The 22,281-nt window shown below is 46.7% G+C and overlaps 1 protein-coding gene across 3 annotated transcripts in view; it reads right to left on the bottom strand.

Moving 5' to 3' along the window:
- The window catches only part of SOX (sulfite oxidase), a 43,886-nt gene extending 22,002 nt beyond the window's left edge, over window positions 1-21,884 (bottom strand). The window contains exons 1-2 of one of the 3 annotated variants that reach the window (XM_086807653.1): window positions 21,756-21,884; window positions 20,926-21,055 (exon numbers count right to left, since the gene is read on the bottom strand). In XM_086807653.1, coding sequence (XP_086663779.1) covers window positions 20,926-21,000 — 75 coding nt within the window. In that variant the 5' untranslated portion in view covers window positions 21,001-21,055; window positions 21,756-21,884. Of the gene's footprint in view, window positions 1-20,925; window positions 21,059-21,755 lie in introns of all 3 variants that reach the window. The other 2 variants (XM_086807654.1, XM_086807655.1) reach the window with 2 other exon arrangements.
- Window positions 21,885-22,281: the final 397 nt, after the last annotated feature.

Below are 22,281 nucleotides of genomic sequence, written 5' to 3' on the forward strand. Positions count from 1 at the left end.
CATGGGATATGCCAGATGTGTGCTCAAGGCTGCCCTGTTGAATGGTCTTGGCTGATCAGAGGGAAACACGGAGTGTTGCACAGATCTGTGTGTGAATCCTCTGTGCTAAGAGGTATTGTGGGCTGCCAGATTGGACATACAGGTGTACTCTCCTGGCTGGTTTTGTTATACTCAGCTTTACATCTTTTTGAAATTGAATAAAGAAATACCGAAAGGGACGCCAAGCTTTGGGGCCAATAGGTGTCGTTCTCTTTTCAGATTTGGGGCACTCTAGCTCCAATCACATTTGTTTTTATATCTGGACTACAAGTGGAAGGGTGACTACTAGTCTACCGCACTTTGGTTTCTACCAGAGGCCGGTTTCACTACCTGCCAATGAGTGTCCAAAGGTGCCTGCATGAAAGCATCGAGAGTTCCCACAATTAGGCCGCGTGTTGAGCAACCAAATCAAGAAACCAACCAATTTCTTGTACAAAAATGCATCTACCGCTGGATTGGATCCAAAAGAAGAGTGTTTGATGCCGCAATCCATGGAGGAAGTGATGGGCTTACAATCTGTCATCTTGAAAGCCTTTAGCAGCTCTGTAACATACCGCTGCTGAGAAATAAATATGCCATCTGAGCGCTGAAAATTCTCCAATCCAAGAAAGAAGTGAAGCAGTCCGACATCTGTCATCTCAAATTCCTTAGTGAGGGCAGCCTTTGTCTGAGTAATGTGAACTGTTGTATGGATTCATCCTACCTATGATGATCAAGTCGTCCACATAGAGAATGATAAGAGTATACAACCCTTTCTCGGGAAAGATGTAGAGATTTGGATCAACCACCGACCACTTGAAATCCTTCTGTTGAAAGAAAGCATCAATCTTCTCATACCAAGCCTTGGGGGCTTGTTTCAAACCATACAAGACCTTTTTCAGCCTATAGACCATACCTTTGGAGCTAGGAACCTGAAATCCTGGGGGCTATTCCACATAACTTCCTCCTTTAGCTCCCCGTTGAGGAATGCTTGGCTTATCCACAGTCCCATCCAATTTGTACTTGATCTTATAGACCCATTTGACACCAATCACCTTCCGCTTTGCCGGTCTAGGAACCAACTCCCAAGTCTGATTCCATTCAATAGAGTCAAGCTCTGCTTCCATGGCTTGCTTCCAAGTCAGTTTGGAAAGTGCCTCCCCAATATGAGTGGGTTCAAGTCTTTCTGGATGAGTGACTTCAATGCATAATTGATGCATAGGTTCTCCTGAGATGATGTCGTGGTACGCAACTGCTCCGATCGACGAGGACCCCCTACTGGAGGTAAAGGCAATCGTGTTACCCTTGACTCCTGCAATGTTTAATACAACCAATTGGGAAAACGAGATCCCCCCTCAGAAGTCAAACCCTACTCCTGAGGTGTAGCCTACTGTGGACCATCCACCGAAATCTCCCCCTCTTGATCAATGTCAAATGATTCCTCTGCTTGAGGTGCTCGAGGACGTGCTGGGTCGAGTCGTGGAAGAGGATTAAGAGAATCCAACGAGGAACCAAGGAGAACCTGAGTCGAATCAACCCCTGAAGATGAAGCCCCCTCTACAATGGAAGAGGAAGTCTCATTACCACATCTCATCAATGGAGGTAAAGGCAATCGTGTTACCCTTGACTCCTGCAATGTTTAATACAACCAATTGGGAATACGAGATCCCCCCTCAAAAGTCAAACCCTACTCCTGAGGTGTAGTCTACTGTGGAGCATCGACCGAAATCTCCCCCTCTTGATCAATGTCAAATGATTCCTCCGCTTGAGGTGCTCGAGGACGTGCTAGGTCGAGTCGTGGAAGAGGATTAGGAGAATCCAACGAGGAACCAAGGAGAACCTGAGTCGAATCAACCCCTGAAGATGAAGCCCCCTCTACAATGGAAGAGGAAGTCTCATTGATTACCACATCTCTGCTAGGATTGTAGAGCCGATAACCTTTGGATTCTGAACTGTTACCAACCAAAATATGGTGCTTGGACTTGACGTCCAGCTTCCAATCACCATCAAGTACATGAGCAAATGCATCTGACCCAAAAACCCGAAAAGTGTGAAACCGAGGGTCTTCTCCCTAGAACAGCAATAGTAGGGAACCGATTGAGAATATAAACTGTTACGACCCTGTGTTTTTCCCTCTGGACAACAAGCAGGTGGGCACGGGTATGGGATGGACAGTGTGAACAGGCATCAAGTTGGATATGAAAAGGAAACCCATATATGGTGGCCAGCCCAAGTGTGAAAGGGGACAAAAGAGATTTTATTGTTTATGAGGTTTAATAACCTTTGATGACTAAAAATTATTATTGAAGGCATGCGTTTTTAATGTTTGCTTTTGGCTTTTTTGAGAAAAGCGAATCACCTCTTTTAAAAAGGCAAAGGGAGGCGCATGGAGGAGCGCGCATCCCCTTGAGGTGGTCGCCGTGTGGAGTCAGCACCGCTACGCGTGGTATATACGGCTACCAGGCGGCTAACCAGGCAGCTGCGCAAGGGCTACAGCAAGGCGCTGCTGCGCATGGGCTACAGGCGGCGGTTGCTGCTGCGGCGCATGGGCTCCAAGCGGGTGCTGCTGCGCATGGACTACAGACACGCACTGCTGCGCATGGGCTACAGCCAAGTGTGGCTGCACATAAGGACTGCAGCCAGTCAGGTAGCCACGCAGGCGACCAGGTGGCTACGCATGGGCTACTGCCAGCAAAAGGGGACCAGGTGGCTGTGCGTAGGGGATGTTGCCAGTCGGGCAGCCAAGCAGGCTTCAGGTGGAGGCTGCACGTGTGGAAGACCAGGTGGCTGCGCATATGGGCTGCAGCCAACAGAGACATCTCAAGGCGACTGTTGGGCTGAACAACATGACCCTATCTCTCTCTTGGAAGGAGGTGAGCTGAAGGAGGCACCGAGGGGCTAACAGCCAAGGGGTTCTCTCTCTCTCTCTCTCTCTCTCTCTCTCTCTCTCTCTCTCTTCGCGAGCAGGTGGAGTTGCAGACCTTTTTCTCTCTCTCCCTCTCATCGTGGATTGCTGGACTTATGTGTATTCAGGGATTGCTTGTCACGTCCTCTATCTTTCTCTCTCTAGGTTTTGACAACCGTGTTTGGATGGTATATCTGTCATGGAAATAGGACATTGGTTTTTCAAGAAGAAACAGGACTTTGGTATCGAGGAAACAAGCCTATGGTTTATGGATACAGGTCTATGGTTTATCAGATATAGTCTTTGGTTTCATGTGGAAAGCGTGTCTTTGGATTCATGTGAACAGGTTCTACTTTTCTCGAGGTTACATGCAAGCTGTGACTATAGGAAGGACATGAGGTTTGGTACAGCCCTACTGCTGTTTGGGAAAGGGTTGTGGGATCCATGATAGAGATGGAGAAGACCTTTTCAAGCAGGGAGAGGTCGTTCAGGTGTGTTTGGAATGCTTTGCTGTAATAACGAGAGTTTTTATTTGGAAGTCCTGGGTGACACCTTCGAGGGATCCTATTGGTAGAGGATTCGACAAGTTGTACTTTGTACTCAAATTTTGATCAAGTAAAGAAATACCGCAAGGAACGCCACTGCGTTTTGGGGCCGATCGGTGTCCTTGTACTATTTGCAGGAGCACTCTACCTCCCTTGTTTGTTTTACTTTTCCAAGTTCCCATGGGTGATGAAGTGTTTTGTGTGCGAGTGTTTGTTTCACTGCCCGTCAAATTTCTGAAGGCCGGTTTCATAAACAGCAGTAGCAACTGCCTCTTGAGAAAGACTCCATTGTTCCAACATTGTTCGAGCCATCTCAATCACTGTTCGGTTCATCCGCTCCTTCTCTGAAGGAGTACCTACCTGTATTGGCAAATTCTCGTTGAATGCCATGTAGCTCACAATACTAGTTAAACTGGCAAGAAGTAAACTCGCCTCCTTTGTCGACTAGTAATGTCAAAACAGAGTGTCCCGACCCTTTCTCCGCTAAGGTTCTCCATGTTTGAAATTTGTTGAAAGTTTCATCTTTGGATTTGAGAAAATAGACCCAGGTATACCTGCTAAAAACATCAACTAAAAGAAAAACATAACTAGCAGATCCAAGAGATGGAGTGCACATCGGGCCACACACATCCACATGAACCAACTCCAAAGGTGCCGTAGCTCGCCGTGTAGCCTTCTTTGGAAAGACCTCTTGATGTTTCCCTTTGAGACAAGAGTGACAAGGGCCCTCACGTGTGCCAATGTTTGGCAATCCATCCACCAGCTGCTCTCAAAAAGCCTTCCGCAAGGCCTCCAAATGAAGATGTCCAAATCTAGCATGCCAAAGATCGCTTGTTGGGTACCTATGTGAGAGTAAAGAACCGTGAGTTTGTAGAGGCCATGGTCCTCTATGCCTTGCCATAGGATCCTATCAATGAGAGGGTCTCAAACGATCAGAGAGTCCTCCACCTTAGTGCCCAATTTGCAAATCTCATGTATAGAAAGGAGATGAAATCCTAAATCTAGCACATATAGCACTCTCGAGGTGTACTTCCCTCCATTGCCATCCGGAATGAGGGGCATCGTCCCTTCGCCAAGAATGGGGACAGTAGAGTTCTCTCCAATGGCAACTATGTTGCGACGTTGCTACAATTCATCAAGCCAGTCCTTGCGATAAGTCACATGTTGTGTAGCATCGATGACCAAAATCTGCTGAGGAGAGTGGAAATAAGAAGGAAGAGCCTGCTCTACCACTAGATGAGGAGTATCGGACTCGAGATCAATCAAGGTAACAAACGTTGACGACTCCACAACTTTGTGGCGGATGAGATTGTCCCTTTGTCCTTTGACTTCCCTTCCAAATCCCGCATGTGGCTCCCGCATTGTTGCCATAAGTCCCCCTGTTTGGAGGAGTAACCACAAACCTTCTGGTTGCCATAAGAATTAGGGGTTGAAGACCCCTTCATCAGCTTAGCATCCTTGGAGTTCTTAGAGGGAGGTGCCCCACCTTTGCCTTTGTTAGGCTGCCCCCCTCTCTGTCCAATGAAAGCCTGGTTACTTTTCTTAGAAGAAGAATCCCTAAATCTGCTCTCCTGATCACGGACCATAGGCACCAACTCATCCCAGGTAATGGTTTCCGTCCGTCTTGAAGTAAGAAGTGAAGAATAGAAGCTCTCATATTTTGGGGACAACTGAGCAAGTAGCCAGATGGCCATATCCTCAGTGGAAATCTGGAAATCTCCTTCTTGCACCCAGAAATCTCAGATCGCAATGACTCCAGTTTGTTGATGTGATCCCTCATGGAAGTAGAATCAGTGGGTGAAAGCTTCAACATTTGAAGCTCCATGGAACCTCTCTTCATGGGTGTCTTCTGGTCGTAGATGTCGAAGAGTCTCTTTGAGGCAACATGTGCATGGGTATCCCGTTTCATGTGAGCAATGACTAAGAGTTGAGAGTCCAGACTCCAGAAGGATGAATGAGTGAGCACAAGCATTAAGCCAATTCCATAGAGCAACTTTGTGCATAAGGGCATCCCTCATATCCTCAACCTCTGTGGTGTCTGGGGTAGGCTGGAGGACCAGTCAAGTTATGAGCTCCAGAAGATCGTAAGTCTCCAAGACTTTGCTTCCACCATGACTTTCCAGATGTCAGAGTTTGTGCCATCCAACTTGGCATCTGAAGGAAAAGTCGAAAGAGTGGGTATGTAAACGGCTCGAAGTTGAATGAGTGCCATCATGTACCTCCTCTGAAAAACGCAGCCACCAAAACAGCCCAAGCACCGCACTCTGCACTTGTACGGATGGTGGGCGGGATAGAAAGAGAGTGAAGTGGAGGAAAAAACGCAAAAAGAAAATGCAGATCTGCCCCTCCAGAGAAGAAAACGCAGGTGTGAAACACTGTAGACAACCACCAGGTTTGTGTGGAAATGCAACGAAAATCAGCACCAATCAGCCTCCAATCAACAATTCTAGGTGTAGACGCCTCTAGGCTCTAATACCATGTCAGAGGGCAATGGAAAGATATAGACGAATGACAAAAACGCTGAAGCTCCAAGAGAGAGATGAGAGAAAACAACAAAACACTGATGCACTAATCCTCAAGAAAAGATGGATACAACTAGCATGTAGGCGAGGAGTGGACTCCGTAGGCAGAGGGCTGAAGGTGCTCACCAAATGATCAAGAAATGATGATGACAAGTAAGGCACAGGGCATATATATTGACAAGTAAGGCACAGGGCATAATATATATACACCCCATATGAGCCGGCCAATTGCCTCCCAGATGCTACACGACCTGAAAAATAGGCATAAATACCATACAGTAGGGTGGGCAACCCAGATCAGAGGCCCATACAAATATGGAAAAATATGGGGGGTGCCTGAGCATGGAAAGCACCCCCCCCCCCCCCCCCCAGACACCCAAATAGCCAACAACGGAGATGATATATGCTAATAGCTTTAGCATGCTATAGCAACATCTTAATGCCAGATTTGCACCCTCAATTGTGAAAATTAACAAAATAATTAAGTCTAATTACTTTGATTAAGGAGGATTTGCAAAAATTGGAAATAGCCAAATTGAATTTACTTTCTTGAGGTTGCTTGGTGGACTAATGTGTGTGTGTGTGTGTGTGTGTGTGTGTGTGTGTGTGTGTTGATTTTTGTACGTTGTTGGTTGTTGGTTGTTGCTCGGGATGCGTGCACAAAACTAGGCTGCCTTACTGCAGCTGACAGAGTACATGGACAGCACCGGACAGAGCAAAGGGTGATGCAGCGGAGTTGTGGCAACCTTCCAGGTGCCTCACTAGAAGCTAAGCTTTCACTAGCGCAGGTTGGGCAGCGGCATCGTCTTCAAAAGATGTAGATAACGTGGGGAGGATGGAGCACGAGGCTCTTGAGTTGGTGCTAGTGTTGAAGTACAGGCAGTATTGTTTGCTCGAGCAGTGTTAGAAATTGTGCATCTCAGTGTATTTGGGGTTTTGCTTATTTATGAGGTTTTATCCATTTATATCTTTTTAGTTAATCGTGGGCAGTCAGCCAGCTCCCTTGCATCACTATAAAAGGGGCCCTCCCATATGCACTTGTTATCCATCTAACCTATTGACATGCACATGTTCTACACCATTTGTTCGCTGATATTGCCATTGTAAACGCCTCTTGCTACATAACATGATGTTCATTGTCTGACATCTCTATCGCCTTTGCTCTCCCTATCTCCTATGTTTTGCTTCCACATTATGCAACTTTATCCTGGCATAAGTCACTTAGGTGACCGGCACTTCAAGGCGGCGGCGGCGAGTTTCCTTTTCAACAAGAAGTTCAGCGTTTTTTTTTGGGAAGAAGCCTTGCGTTTTTGCTACATATGCAGCAGAGGACTACATTTTGTGCAAATTTCCAAGCGGCTGTGTTTTCCTCACCATTTATTGGCTGCGATTTCCTCTCGCTGCTGCGTTTTCATCCTGAAGGCTGCGTTTTTCACATTGGTGGCTGTGTTTTTTCTTCTAGGGTGCTGTGCTTCAGTTTTGGTGGCTGCGTTTTTGTAGTTGCAGCAACTCTTTCTCCCCTATGCTATCTTCTCCATCATCCGTTGGTGGTGGTGGTGCATGGGCTGCTTTTTCAGCCCTGGGCAGCAGTGGAGGTGTTTCTTCCCGTGTGCTTCAGCCTTGACTTTGCTTGAGATGGGGCAGTCAGTCCTGTGCTTTCGTGGTGTTGGCAATTGGAGCAGATCTCTGACAGCAGTTGGTGGTCCTCTTCTTCGCGAGTGGAGCGCCACATACTTGTGGCATCTTCAGCCTGCCTCTTCTTGGATGGATCTACCTCCTTTGAGGGTGTTTTCTAGCAAGTTTTGGTGGACTGTCCAGCCCCTTTCTCTCGCAGTTTGGAGAGGAGGTTGCTTGTTCGCCGTACCTCATTCCATTGGAGAAGTGTTGGAGATTGGTTGTGGAGTGTTCATATCATCAGTGGCACAAAAGCTTGCTTGCAGAGGTGTGCTATTGTCGTAGATTTGGGTTCCCTCTTGGAGGAGGCATCTATCCTTGTTTCTCAAGAGCAGGTAAGGTTCCCTCCTAGTGGACAGGATCATGCACTTGCTATAGTGCAACAAACAGGACGGTGTCATTGCTACTCTTCTGGAAAAAGCAAGTTCATTTGGCCAAGGATTGCAAGACCAAAGGTACAGCCCAAGCTAGGACCAAGTTTTCAAAGACAGGCAATGATCATATAAAGGATGATGACTCTGATACTTCTAGTGTCCCCAAGGCTGCAAAAGCCAAGGAGGACCTAGATGGTCAGTTTCTTAGAGATAGTTCTCCCCCATGAGCTTCCAACAAGAGGAGGCTTGTGGGTGGGAGAGAGGGCTGGTAGCAGCTCCATTTTCTGGTGCATGGAATCCGTGAGTTTCGGAGTGACCACCAGCCTAGTCTCATGCCCGGACATTCGTGGGCGAGGCCCCAAGTGAGAAACCCTGCCCCGCGCATGAGGGGGCTGCTTCCGCTGTCAGCTACCGGGAATCCGGTGCGCGGAGGGGACAGAGGGATCTCACAGTTGGTATCAGAGCGAAGTTGAAAGCTAATAAGGATAAACAAATTCTTATTAAAAAAAATTGATAATAAAAACTCAGAAAAAGCATTTTTCATAATGTATTTTCATTCCGTAAGCTTCTTTAATGAAGAATTTTTAATCAAAGAAATTATTTTTATAGATGGAAGTTCCCTATGTATCTGGTATTCCCGACCTCACCCAGTCTCAAGATATAACTATCATACATATCTTCAAGGAAATCCTTGACAGATTGAATCTTCTCCTTTTCTAGGCCTACAGCCATCAGAGATCTCGGCTGGAATCCATACATTAACATGAATGGTGTAAATCCAGTCGCTGAGTGTTTGGAGCTGTTATAGGTAAACTCCAATAAGGGCAAGTACTCTTCCCAATTAGATTGCTTCTTACTAACATAAGAACGCAACGTATTCTCTAGAATTTGGTTAACTCTTTCAGTTTGACCATCAGACTCCGGATGATCTGCCGTACTCATACTCAGAGTAGTATCCAACTTTTTGAAGACTTCCCTCCAAAAATGACTGTTGAACTTTCTATCTCTATCCGACACTATATCTGCGGGCAGGCCATACAGCTTGTAGAGATGTTCAATAAAGAGTTTTGCCAACTCTTGCGTTTTAACAGTTTTCTTCGTGGCGATAAACTTTGCCATTTTAGTTAACCTGTCCACTACCACCCACACCGAGTCATTCCCTCGACTCGTCTTGGGTAAACCGGTAATGAAATCCATGGAAATGCTTTCCCATTTCCCCTGAGGAATCTCCAGCGGATGGAGTAGTCCTTCAACCTTAAGACGTTCGTGTTTATTGACTTGGCATTTATTGCATTTCAGCACATAAGTCTGGACGTCCTTAAACAAACTAGGCCAATAAAACTGTCTTTTTACTAGTGCATAGGTCTTCTGAATCTCGGGATGACCCGCACTTGGACTATCATGACTTTCTTTAAGAATTTGGGTCCGAAAGTCACCAATAGTTGGTACACATACTCTACCCTTGTAGAGTAAGTACCCGTCATCAATGGAGTAATTAGCATATTTCTCCCCCCAACGAAGTTTATCACCCCCCTTTGAAGCCGTGGCAGTCAAAGGTGATGAAGGGCCTACGTCAGAGCTCTCCGGCTCCAAACTATGCCCAAAAGACACGGCTAGTCTCTCCGGACTAACTCTCGCTTCCCTTCCCGTTGCACCTTCGGCCAGTCTCTCCGGACTAGCAATCCGTGCCAACGAGGGAGGTGGTCGCGTCTGTGAAGAAGTGCGTACGCGTACAGCGCGCCAGACCTCTCTAAAAGATGGATCGTGCTCACATAAACCATGTAGTGACTCCAAGAAATCATTCTTCAAGACTGTGAAACTAAGTTCATTAATCTGTGGCATGGGACTAAGTGCATCTGCCACCACGTTATACTTACCTTTCTGGTAACGTATCTGAAGGTCAAACTTCTGTACAATCTCCGCCCACCGAGCTTTTCTACCCTTCAGTTCACTTTGACTTGAAAGCCATTTCAGACTTTCGTGGTCCGTCCGGACCTCAAAAGGAGCACCATATAAATAGTGTCTCCACTTTTTAAGTGCATGAACTATCGCTAGTAACTCTCGCTCGTAAGCCGAGTAGTTACGCTGCGCACGATCTAACTTTTTACTCTCAAATGCAATTGGGCGTCCCCTTTGCATAAGTACAGCCCCAATGGCCTCATCACTAGCGTCTGTTTCCAAGACAAACGGCTCATTTGGATCGACAATAGTCAAAACAGGTGCAGCTGCTACGGCCACCTTGAGCTTATCAAAGCTCTTCTGTTGGGCTTCCCTCCAACTAATGTTTTTAGTTTTTGACCTTAACTGGACAGTCAACGGGACTGCGATCTTCGCGTAGTCCTTCACATACTGTCGGTAGAACCCCGACATGCCAAGAAAAATCTGCAGTTCCTTGAGATTCTTCGGCGCTGGCCATTTAAGAATAGCCTCTACTTTTTCTGGCTCCATCCGCGTACCATCGACAGATATAATATGGCCAAGGTAGTGAATTTCTGTTTCAAAAAATTCACATTTGCTCTTCTTTGCAAATAGATCGTGCTCTCGCAACAACTCGAACACTAGACGCAAATGCTCTGTGTGTTCTTTCTATGTCTTACTATACACAAGAATATCAACCAGGAAAACTACTACGAATTTTCCCAGATATGGATGTAAAATGCTGTCCATCAGCATCATAAACGTCGCTGGAGCATTGGTTAGCCCAAATGGCATAACCAAAAAATCAAAATGCCCGAAACGGGTCCTAAATGCTGTCTTTGCAACATCTTCTGCTTTAATTCTAACCTGATGATACACTGATCTCAGGTCTACTTTTGTAAAGTATCTCGATCCATAGAGTTGATCAAACAACTCATCCATGCGTGGCATTGGATACTTGTTCTTAATCGTTATCTGATTAAGAGCCCTATAGTCTATGCACATCCGCATAGATCCGTCCTTCTTCTTTACCAGAAGAATAGGCGATGCCCACGGACTTGAACTAGGCCGAATAAAGCCTTTGTTCAAATATTCCGTCAATTGTTTTTCCACCTCCTGTGCCTCAGAGTGGCTTAATCTATAAGCAGGTTTGCTTATAGGTTTTGATCCCGACATAACTTCGATACCATGGTCTACTTCTCTAGATGGTGGTAAGCCATCTGGCAAATCATCAGGAAAAACATCCTGAAATTCCTCTAATAAATTCATTAAAGTATCTATGTACTTTTTCTTTAATGTCTGTTCGCCTTGGATTTTTTCTTGTTTGAATCGCATGCATGCCAAACAGGGTTTTCAAACAGTGGGTCTCGTCCAAGGCTATTTTGTTTTCCTTGTTTGTCTATGCAAACATCATCTACAGTTTCATCTACGGAAACAGAATTTAAAAGAGGGTAACAAGCATATACCTCTGCTATCTGGCCTCTGCAGACCGCTCTGCACAGCTCCATGGAGGAAATAAGTGGTGTGGCGGGGACAGTACGGTCGCCCTGCAGGGTAATGACTCTACCTCCATGCTCAAAACGTAGCATATTATGTAGGTAGCTCCGAGCTAGACTAGGGCCCAAGCCATACAGCCACTCCTTGCCTAAATATTCGTCTGCTTTGGCTAAGTGCACGACCTGAAAGTCAAGCGGAGCCTCGTAGTCCTGCATAGATAATGGGACCCCCAATACTACGGTATTCCATACCGTTTTATCATACCCGTTGGCTAGGCCAACAGTATACTCATAATCGCTCTGGGTCTCAGTCAACCCCAACTTCTTGACTAACGAGTAGTTCAAGAAGTTGTGGCTAGCTCCATCATCGATAAAAACTTTGACTCTACGTGGGGACACACTACGCCTAGCAGACATATTTTAATTCTTGCACAAATAAAAATGCGAGAACTCGGAAATTACAAAAACGCTAATAAAATGAGCAGTGAAGAGAGAATAGTCACCCCCCTTACGGTCGCCTACGACTGTCGTCGACTGCCGATTTGTGTTGCGCTGCGAGCCTCTACAAGCGTCGCTACTCCGGGATGCTCTGATCAGAGAGAAAGGTGCCTGCAATTCATTAAAAAAATTAATTGACAGTTATCATGCGAACAACCGCTTGGAGCCGTAAAAGGCGGCGGTCATCAAGTCTCGTGTGTCCCTCTGCGAGAACAGCTTCACCGAAACATATGTCCCAAATACGAATACCATCCCGCTGTGGGAACCAGTCCCTAATGCCGTGTATAACTTTTTCCCCCGCGAGAACCTGTGCCTGAAGCACCCTGGTGTTGGATTTTATTTTTGGCAGGCTGCCCGTCAGGGCTGACCGCCGGCGCTGGCCTGGCTGGCTGCCGGCAGCACCAGGCTGGCCGCCTGCATAGCATGGCTGGCATGGAGAGAAAATAGAGGAAACCCTTCCTTCCAGCTATGGCCAACTTCTTCTGTGTACACGACTTCTTGCTGTAGAAGATGATGAAGACCTTTGGGATAAGGTTATCCCCCTAATTTTGATTGAGAGCCAATCATTAAACGGCTGGGCCCGCTTCGCATGCCACTCGCGATCCCGACGCCAAGCGCTGATACCAATGTTAGATCTCCGTAGCGCCGCTACGGGTGCTACTACAGGAGGGGATGGCCTCTGGCTCACCACCCAGCCGCAGAGGAAGAATGAGGATTGCCCCTCACCCCCCGGCTATATAGTGTGTGGCCTGCCGTCCACACTAGCCTGGCCGCCCATGACTCTGCATGGGCGTCCTCTCCCACTGAACCCCGGATGGCCACATCCTCGGCGCTCCGGCCGAGGTGTTGACGCTAAAGCCCCGTCTGGCCATCCGGTCTGCCGTCGGTCACGGGCGTTACAGCCTACGTGACAGAAGCACAGGCAGTTTTTGTATGGCCTGGACACGCAAATCCAATGGGAGGTGCGTATATTTAGGCCAGCCACCTTTGAGGACACACTCTCGCTTGCACAGAGTGCAGAAATGAAACACAATGGTGGCAAGCCCAAGACTTCCCAGCCGGCTTCTCCCAAGGCTAACGCCTCGGGGGGCAAAAGCCAGAACCAGACGGGGTCTTCCCCAGGACAGAGCCCGAGAGCCTCTGGCTCCAAGAACTCGAACAATGCGTCTAAGCTTACTCCAGACCAGAAAGCGGAGGCAGGCAAGACAGGTGGCAAGTTGAGTGCTGAGGAGCTTGCTCAGTACAGGAAGGAGGGTAGATGTTTCTTTTGTCACACAAAAGGACATACTTCTCGGGATTGTCCGAAGAAGCCTCCAAAGGCCGCCGCCGCCTCCACAGCTTCCGTGGTGAGCACAGCTCCCCCACAGACCCCAGCGGCTACCCCTAGTTCTTCAACCCCCGGTGCTTCAGTTGGAGCAATTATTAGCCGGGAGCTCGAAGATAAGCAGAAGGGCGCCCATGACCAGGAGTATGAGCGCAACGAATTGCTCAAGTCCTTTGGCTACATAGGTGGCCAGAGAGTCGTCGTCTTGTTTGACAGCGGCAGCATGGAGGATGTGATCACGGAACAGGCCGCTAGGCGTGCCCGTTTCGAACTAACTCCGGTGGACAAACAAGTTGAGGGTTTTAGCACCGGTATGACAACGAGCGTTAAGTATGAAGCTCTAGGTGCTAAGTTAGTGATTCAGGGCATAGAGTTTGTGCGTGACTTTATGGTTGCCCCTCTTGTAGGAACAGACATAATTTTGGGTATCCAGTGGTTTCACAAGTTTCTTCCTGATGTCAAGTGGGACAAGCACACGTTCCAAATCGATCGGAATGTGTCAAACACCCCGGTGACCATTAAGTGTGAGCCAGGTATTCCAAACTTTCCGCTCATAAGCCACTTGCAGGCTAAGCGAGCAGTCAGGAAAGGCGCACAGTGTGCGATGATTTACATCCAGACAGCCCAGACGGTGGCCAGTGCTTCCGAGAAGTACTCGGTTCTCCATGAAAAGTTCCAGAAGATTTTTCTTCGGGACAGTCTCCCTCCCCAGCTTCCCCCGTCCAGACCGGAGGATCACAAGATTGACCTCCTCCCAGGCTCGGAACCCCCGAGCAAGTTTCCGTATCGCCTTTCTAAGGCAATGGAATCGGAGTTGGACCGCCAACTCCAAGAATTGTTGCAAGCTGGCTTCATCCGCCCCAGCGTGTCGCCATTTGCAGCACCGATCTTGTTTGTCAAGAAGAAAGATGGGTCTTCTCAGTTGTGTGTCGATTATCGTGCACTCAACAAGCTGACTATCAAGAGCAGATTCCCGATGCCTCGAATTGACTATATTCTCGAGAGGCTGAATGGAGCTAAGGTGTTCTCCAAACTGGATTTAAAGAGTGGGTACCACCAGGTACGGATTGTAGAGGGGGACATCCCCAAGACAGCCTTCCGTACAGAACGGACCCACTATGAATTTGTGGTTATGCCATTTGGATTGACGAACGCCCCAGCTACATTTAACCGCATGATGATGCTATTTTCCGGGAGTTGATTGGAGAGTGTGTGTTCATATTTCTGGACGACATACTCATATTTTCAACTACAGTTGAGCAGCATGACATTGATGTGGAGAAAGTCCTTAAGTTGCTAGAAAGCAAGGAGCTCTATGTCAATGAAAAGAAGTCAGAATTTTATCTGTTCCAGGTACATTACTTGGGATATATAATTAGTGCCGAAGGCATTCGACTTGATCCGGCTAAAGTGGCCGAGATTGTTAACTGGGAAGTACCTCAGACAGCTTATGACATTAGATCATTTGTGGGTATACGCCAGGCATATTCCACCCACATTGACAAGTTTTCCGACCTCTCGGCAAACCTCACCGATCTGCTTAAGGGAGTGAAAACAAGAAGGCAAAAGATTCGAATGACTCCACGAGCGTTGGAGGCATTCCAGAACCTCAAGGTGGCTTTGTCAGAAGCGCCTTGTTTAGCCCTTGCCTCGTGGGACGAACCATTTCAAGTAATCACCGATGCGAGTAACATCGCAATTGGAGGTGTATTGCAACAGAATGGTCATCCGGTAGCTTACATGTCTCGTAAGTTACTGCCCGCCGAAAAGAACTACTCGGTCTATGATCGTGAACTCCTAGCAGTTATACAGGCCTTGAAACATTGGAAACATTTCCTGTATGGCCGTGACTTCGAGGTTCGCACTGACCATCAGGCATTGCGCTGGATTCAGACGATGCCAAGTGCACAGTGGAGTGATCGACAACACCGCTGGAGTCAGATATTCCAGCAGTTCGGTGATATGATTGAGTACCTTCCAGGAAAGGCCAATCCAGTGGCCGATGCTTTGAGCAGGAAGGGACAAGTATGATGTATCTGCGATTCAGACCACTAGACTTGACCTTGTTGGTACAGGACTAGAAGACATGAAGCACACGTACGCGGATTCCGAGGAATTCGGTACACAGTGGGAACAGGCATTGGATGCCACAGGACCATGCCATTTTCTGATACGCGATGGTTGGCTTTTCTACAAAGGCCGACTATGTGTCATGAAATCATTCCGGGCAGCTCTTCTCCATGATGCCCATGACGCCATTACAGGTGGTCATAGGGGCATGAATTCGACTTTGGAGAAATTAGAACGGCAATACTATTGGCCAAAGATGAGGCGTGATGTGTTTACATATGTACAACGCTGTGACATTTGTCAAAAGGTGAAAGCTCCTCGTGGAAAGAAGATAGGGTTGTTACAGCCTTTGTCAATTCCTGAGGGTCCTTTCCAGGACATTTCAATGGACTTTGTCACAAATCTGCCTCCCAGTCCGAGTAAGCGTAATACACAGTGTTTAACTATTGTTGATAGATTCAGCAAATTTGTTATGCTTATTCCTTGCAGGGCCAATGTGACCGCCGAGGATGTTGCCCAGCTATTCATTCGGCATTGGTACCCGATTGGCGGGATTCCTAGGACCATAGTGTCAGACCGAGATGCCAAGTTTACCAGTCATTTTTGGAGGGCATTGTTTGATAATTTTGGTACTAAGTTGAATTTTTCCAGTGCATTCCACCCACAGACAGATGGCCAGACAGAGATATACAACCAGTTGGCCTTTGATGTGCTGAAGTGTTATGTCCACGATCAGCAAGGTAAGTGGGAATCGTTTTTGCCTTTAGTTCAAGCTGTTTTGAATGACTCTTTTTCTTCAGCTATTGGCAGGACTCCATATGAGGCAGCGTTTGGAAGGCCTTTCCAGTCGTTGTTAACCAGGACTTCGTCTTCAGTACCTGAGGCGAACAGAAAGACGGAGTCTTACCAGGAGATCCTAGAGTCCGTTAAAGACAGATTGGCTAAAGCGCAAGAGGCCTACACTCGACAGGCCAATAAAGACCGAAGGGACATGAAGTTTTCGGAAGGGGATTGGGTGTATCTTCAGATTATGAAGCAAAGATTGAAGCAGGTGGGCAAGCGATGCCCAAAGTTGTCTTTCAGGAGCTTCGGACCATTTCCCATCCGGAAAAAGATTAATGAGGTGTCTATGCAGTTAAAGCTACCTCCGAGTTGGACTATGCACGATGTATTTCATGTCAGTTGGTTAAAGCCATATGCAGGTCCACCCCCTTCAGAGGTCAAAGACGAAGCGGAACCAGACATTATAGATGAAGCAGAAGTAATGGTTCCAGAACAGATCCTTCTGCACCGTTTCAAGCATGGCTCACGCCGAAGACTACGACAGTTTCTCACGAAGTTTCAGGACCGAGGAACTCATGAAGCGGTATGGCTCGACAAAGAATTTTTCGAAGACTATCCGGCATTATTGACGGATTATTTGGAGGCTACGCAGCTTCCGTCAAGTTAAGCAGAAGGGGATGTCACGTGCATCCCGCACTTGGATGCCACGTAGACATTTCTGTATAGAAGGTGCAGGACCTGGGATGGTGAACTGGTCCCATGTGAGCCCAGTCCGGGACGAGTCAGCCAAGGATCCATCTCAGTCGTTCGAGGTCAGGTGTGCATTGTTCTGCACATGAGTCCAAGGTCAGGTGTGCACTGTCCTGCACATGAAGCAGTGCCAGTCCGCGCTGTGAGTCTCCCACTGGAATGATGTCAGATGTTCTGTGTATCTGGTTTGCAACTGGATGCCAGACCTCTGTAGGCATGTAGGTTTGCATGTAGAGATGGGGCCAGCCCATAGGGCTACCCCAGTGCGAAGATTTGCACTTGCACTCTTAGTGTGGGCATGGGGGAGGTGTAGAACCACCCCCAAGGGGCCAGGAGGGCCCAAGCTGTGCCCACCAGCCATGGCATGGGCTGGAAGGGCTGTCGGCCAGCTCTAGAGCTTCTGGACAGTCAACCGACAGGGATTAAAGCCCTTTCCAGCAGGTCGGCCAGGTGTAGGGAGCAGTCCCACACCTCTGCGCATAGTGTCCAGCAGCCTGGAAACTGTCCAGCAGGTAGGCGTAGAGTGGCCAGCATTTAATAAAGTGTGAAAGCATTTTATTGAATGGGACCTAGTCGTGGAGCTTCATGAAGCAGGCCGACTGGATGCTGAAGGGAGTATAAATACTCCAACCAATAATCATTGAAGTCATCTCATAATTCACCAAATGCTCCAAGCAAACAAGGGCCAGGACAGCCAAGAGGTTGCTAACGCAAAGGGGTGAAGGACTGAAGGTCAAGGGCAGGTTTTCCAGCCAAGAAAAGGTCAAGTTTCTGTATTTGTTTTCAGATTTACATCATTCTAATAAAGCAAATACACCATCCGTGGTGGGGGCCCTACAGAGGGTAATTGGGACCCAACACTGTGTCCTCTCCATCTCCCCCTTCTCTCTCTATTTTCTGCACATCGTCTTTCAGTTTTGTGCGTTAATTCCGTCGCGAAAAGAGTGCTGATTTCTGAGTTTTGAAGTACCGATCCTTCTCCGAAGCTTCCGCATATTCCACTGCAAGAGAGCACGTAGGACAAGAGAACACTACACAGGATATGTGATCCTGTAATCCGGTTCCTCCCTCCGGCTACTTGCTTCCATATTTAAGCATAAAAGCGTACCAATTGCAAGTAGAGTCGATGACAGCGAAAGTCTTCGCGATGGAAGTCCTTGGAGTGCTTCCATTTGTCGCATTTCTTCGAGACAAAAGTCTTCAAGAGGATGAAGGGAACCTTGGGAAAGCTTCCCCTATGGTTCAACTTGAGAAAGGAGGACTGAAATTAGGGTTTTCAGCAAAAGGACCAAAAATTACAGCAATAAAGAGAGTTGTTTTGCTGAATTTCAGTCATTGTGAGTGTGTAGGAGAGTGATTAACATCCAGAAATACTCTTGGAAGCTTGAGAAAACACCTTAGCAAGCTTGGAAATGGAGTTGGGAAGGAGAAAGTGCAGAAAATGTAGCCCAACAGCCCTCATGAAGGAGACGCCCATCTCTAGAGAGGAGGAAGAGTGAGGTGGTGAGTTGTCCAGTGTAGGTGGCAGGCAGGTGCTTTGTGGAGCAAGCTAGAGTGGACACATGGCTCGTTACTCCCTTTGTACAAAGAGGATAAGGTCTAGGCGGTGGACATTGGGTTATATCCACCTCGAGACATCAGTGTGGAGCAAGCTAGAGTGGACCTGGCTGGTTACTCCCTTTGTACAAAGGGGATAAGGTCTAGGCGGTGGACATTGGGTTATATCCACCTCGAGACATCAATGTGCGTGAACACCGGGCTGGTCATAATTTATAAGTGAGTTTTGGTCACCCAAAACTTAATGAAGTGTGTAAACACTCACTTATAAATTAGTGCTAACTCCTAAGGCTAGGCTTATGACCAATACTTACCACCTGTCACATGCCACATAACCATGTCAGCAGACAGTTTCATACGCACGGTTCACGGGCGGGCGTCCCCTTACCCGGAACTACACATTGGTCAAGCAAGCATGAAAACAGCATGCAATTTTAATTGCAAGCAAGCACATAAAGATGCTATGCAATGCAGCATTGGTATGGACAATCCCCGTTCATGAGACTATACCAAAATAGATGTGCTCCAGCAAGTACACAAGGTACTAGACCCAATGGAACACCAATCCACCAAGCATTTCCGGCATGTACACGGAGGCACAAGTCCCAACGGAAAGCCAAGTCCACAGTATCACGTAAGTGGCATCAATCCCCCGCAAATACAACTGCCATGGACACCAGTCCAATGTACATACATGATGAGAAAGCACGGGTGGACCAATTGGGTGGCCAAATGGTGACAGTGTCCATGGTTGCATCTTCATTTGCTTATCTTCTTCAAACTCTTATACACTATGAGTTGCAGAGAGGGTGTTAGAAATTGTGCATCTCACTATATTTGGGGTATTGCTTATTTATGAGGTTTTATCCATTTATCTCTTTTTAGTTGGTCATGGGCAATCGGCCAGCTCCCTTGCATCACTATAAAAGGGACCCTCCCATATTCACTTGTTATCCATCTAACCTATTGACAGGCACATGTTCTACACCATTTGTTGGCTGACATTGCCATTGTAAAAGCCTCTTGCTACATAACATGATGTTCATTGTCTCATGTCTCTCTCTCTCTCCTTTGCTCTCCCTATCTCCTATGTTTTGCTTTCACATTGTGCAACTTTATCAGTAACCACATAGCACATGCGGGCAGCTCACAAGTGCCGCACCGAGTTGAGGATGGAGGTGAAGCTCCTGACGGCCACCTAACCTGCGTTGATACCAAATGTAGAAAACAATGAAGTGGATGGAGGCTATGGTGAATCATAGAAAAACATGGCTATGGCTATGGCTATGGCTATGGCTATGGCTATGGCACACACACACACACACACACACACACACACACACACACACACACACAGAGAAAACACGACTCAAAATGAGAGTGGCAAAATGATTCAATTGCTTTCACAATTATCATCGAGAAGAGTGCCTTTAAATGCGCTCCAGACATGCTACTAATACAACTTAACATTTGTGATTAGGTGTGAGTTTGTCTTTTCCCCTAAATCAGCTCCTTGATTCTAGGAGAGGTAGATGCCCCTTTGACTTTTGCCTTGTGGTTAGGTTTCTTGTTGCTTTGATATATCTTCTCCAAGGCATTTGACATTGTCCCTAGGGCACGCCTCCTCAAACGCCTGGAGGATTTGGGTGTATCCTCAAAGATGATATGGGGCATCACAACATTATATGAATCAGTCATAAGCTAGGTCAAAGCTCCAAGAGGATTGCCACAGGAGATCTCCAGTACCATTGTTGTGAAACAGGGATGCCCCCTCTCCCCGACTCTTTTTGGGATTTACATTACTGAGATCTCTAACTTCATTGATAGGCTCGCTGGTGCAGGTTCCTCTCTAGCAGGTATCCTGATCCTTCTCTTACTACATGCAAATGATATAGTATTCATCCCAAATTTAGCTGAGGGACTACAGAGGCATCTAGATATTTTACATCGTTTTTGTGGGCAGCAGGACCTCACAGTCATCTTTAATACCTCTTAATTAGTGGCATCCAGTTATCAGTTCACCTACATGGGAGATCCAGTAGATATTGTGACCTCTTATGCATACCTCAGAGTTACTTTCTCTGGCCCAATTTTCGCTATGTGCCCAGCAGCCCAGGACAGATTGACGAGAAGTTATGCAGCCCTAGTCCTCCTAGAAATACAGTGCTTCCAGACACATTTACAGGAGCCCAAGGGATGGCTAATTGATACCCTAGTCACTCCAGCAATGATGTATGGGTATAGATAGGTGGAAATTTCTTCCTTGAGGTCAACACCAGGATCCTGGATTGCAACTTGGGTAGCTCAACTCGGTCTAAGCGAGTAGCGGAGGGGACCTCACTATCGACCTGAGGTGCGTGCAAATTGATTGTCCACCACATGGCTATGCCACATACTCTCCAGCTGATCATGCATAGTTTAAGTGCGATATAATCCATGGTTGAGTCATCATTTGAAAATTTTTAAAGTAAGTATTGATTATAGAATGTAACCTTGGAATTGATCTTGAGTGTGGGATGGCGAGGAGGCTCTTGTTCATACGTCGCCGGACCATATAGAACTTCCATAACTAGTAGTTCTGCTGCAAATGCCTTCAAAATTGCTCTCTCGATCTTTTAAATGCTGCTAAATGATCAGAACCACATGGGAAAAAAGTTATAACACATAAACGAAAATTATGATGAAACATCTTTGGCAGAAAACTATTTCCAAATGCAAAGATAAGAAACTGCAGCCGTGCAAGCTCCAGCCCCAGTGGTAACACCCCGGCCAGCTAACAACCGGGTTTGTGACCACACTGGCTGCAGCTCATTTCTGCCATGAATAAAAGACCCCATACTAGGAGTAATTTTCTGAGAAAAAGAAAAGACATGAACTTGCATCCTTTGAAAGAAAACCAAAATCAATCAATATTAACAAAGAATTCAAGAGCAAACTGAGATTAAATAGAAATTGGATGTTTGAGACATAGCCAGAAACCGGAACATGAAACGGAGCAGAAATTTTGTAAACAGGCGAGCGATGCTCTAAGCATAAGCTGCTAACACCAAACAGAGAGAAATTCTCCTTCAACTAAAACATTAAGATAAAAATGAGCCATTAGATTTAAATTCTGCATTGAAATCTTTTAATGACCACTTAAGTATGCAGAATCGAAGAAAGAAAACCTTGTGAACAGCAGACACAAACCCTTGAAAAATCAAGTGTTAAACACAGCATATAAGGTGGGGAAAAGAAGAAGCAGAAGCAAAGCCAATATAGAGGCTCTCAGTGGCCAAAGACAGACAGAGAGAGAGAGAGAGAGAGAGAGAGGGGCAAATACCTGTCCAGCTCTTTGAGAACACCAAACAGTGAGCACGCATAGGGCACACAAATGGCGTTGTGAACGGCGAGGTGGATGGAGATCACTATGGGTTATGCATTTTTTTTATTGTTCCTAAATTAAGGCCCGTTACACACAACCATCAAAAAGCCTTTACACACACACTCAAGAAAATGTAGGCCTATAGGACCCCCTTTTCAAATAAGAGGCTCTGTTGAAAAGATTGTGTGCTCGCTTTATGTGACGACTCGGGTTCATATGCGGTTCACACATCTATATGCGGTTCACATGTCTGACAAAGTATATGCATGTCTCCTCCATTCGTGTGACCCATAACTTTGATCTACCATGGAGCATTTCTTTCAGTCAGTGTTTCTCTACAAGCAAAATGAGTTTTTCGCAATCTCTCTCTCTCTCTCTCTCTCAAAATATCGACAACAAATTCCATGATAATTTCCATGAAACCTAACAAGGGTATCATTAGTACAAGATGACTTGCAATGTTGATGCCAAGTATCAAGGCTAT

Source organism: Cibotium barometz, chromosome 13 (assembly GCF_041138505.1).
Source record: "Cibotium barometz isolate CiBa-2024 chromosome 13, ASM4113850v1, whole genome shotgun sequence".
Classification (NCBI taxonomy): Eukaryota; Viridiplantae; Streptophyta; class Polypodiopsida; order Cyatheales; family Cibotiaceae; genus Cibotium; species Cibotium barometz.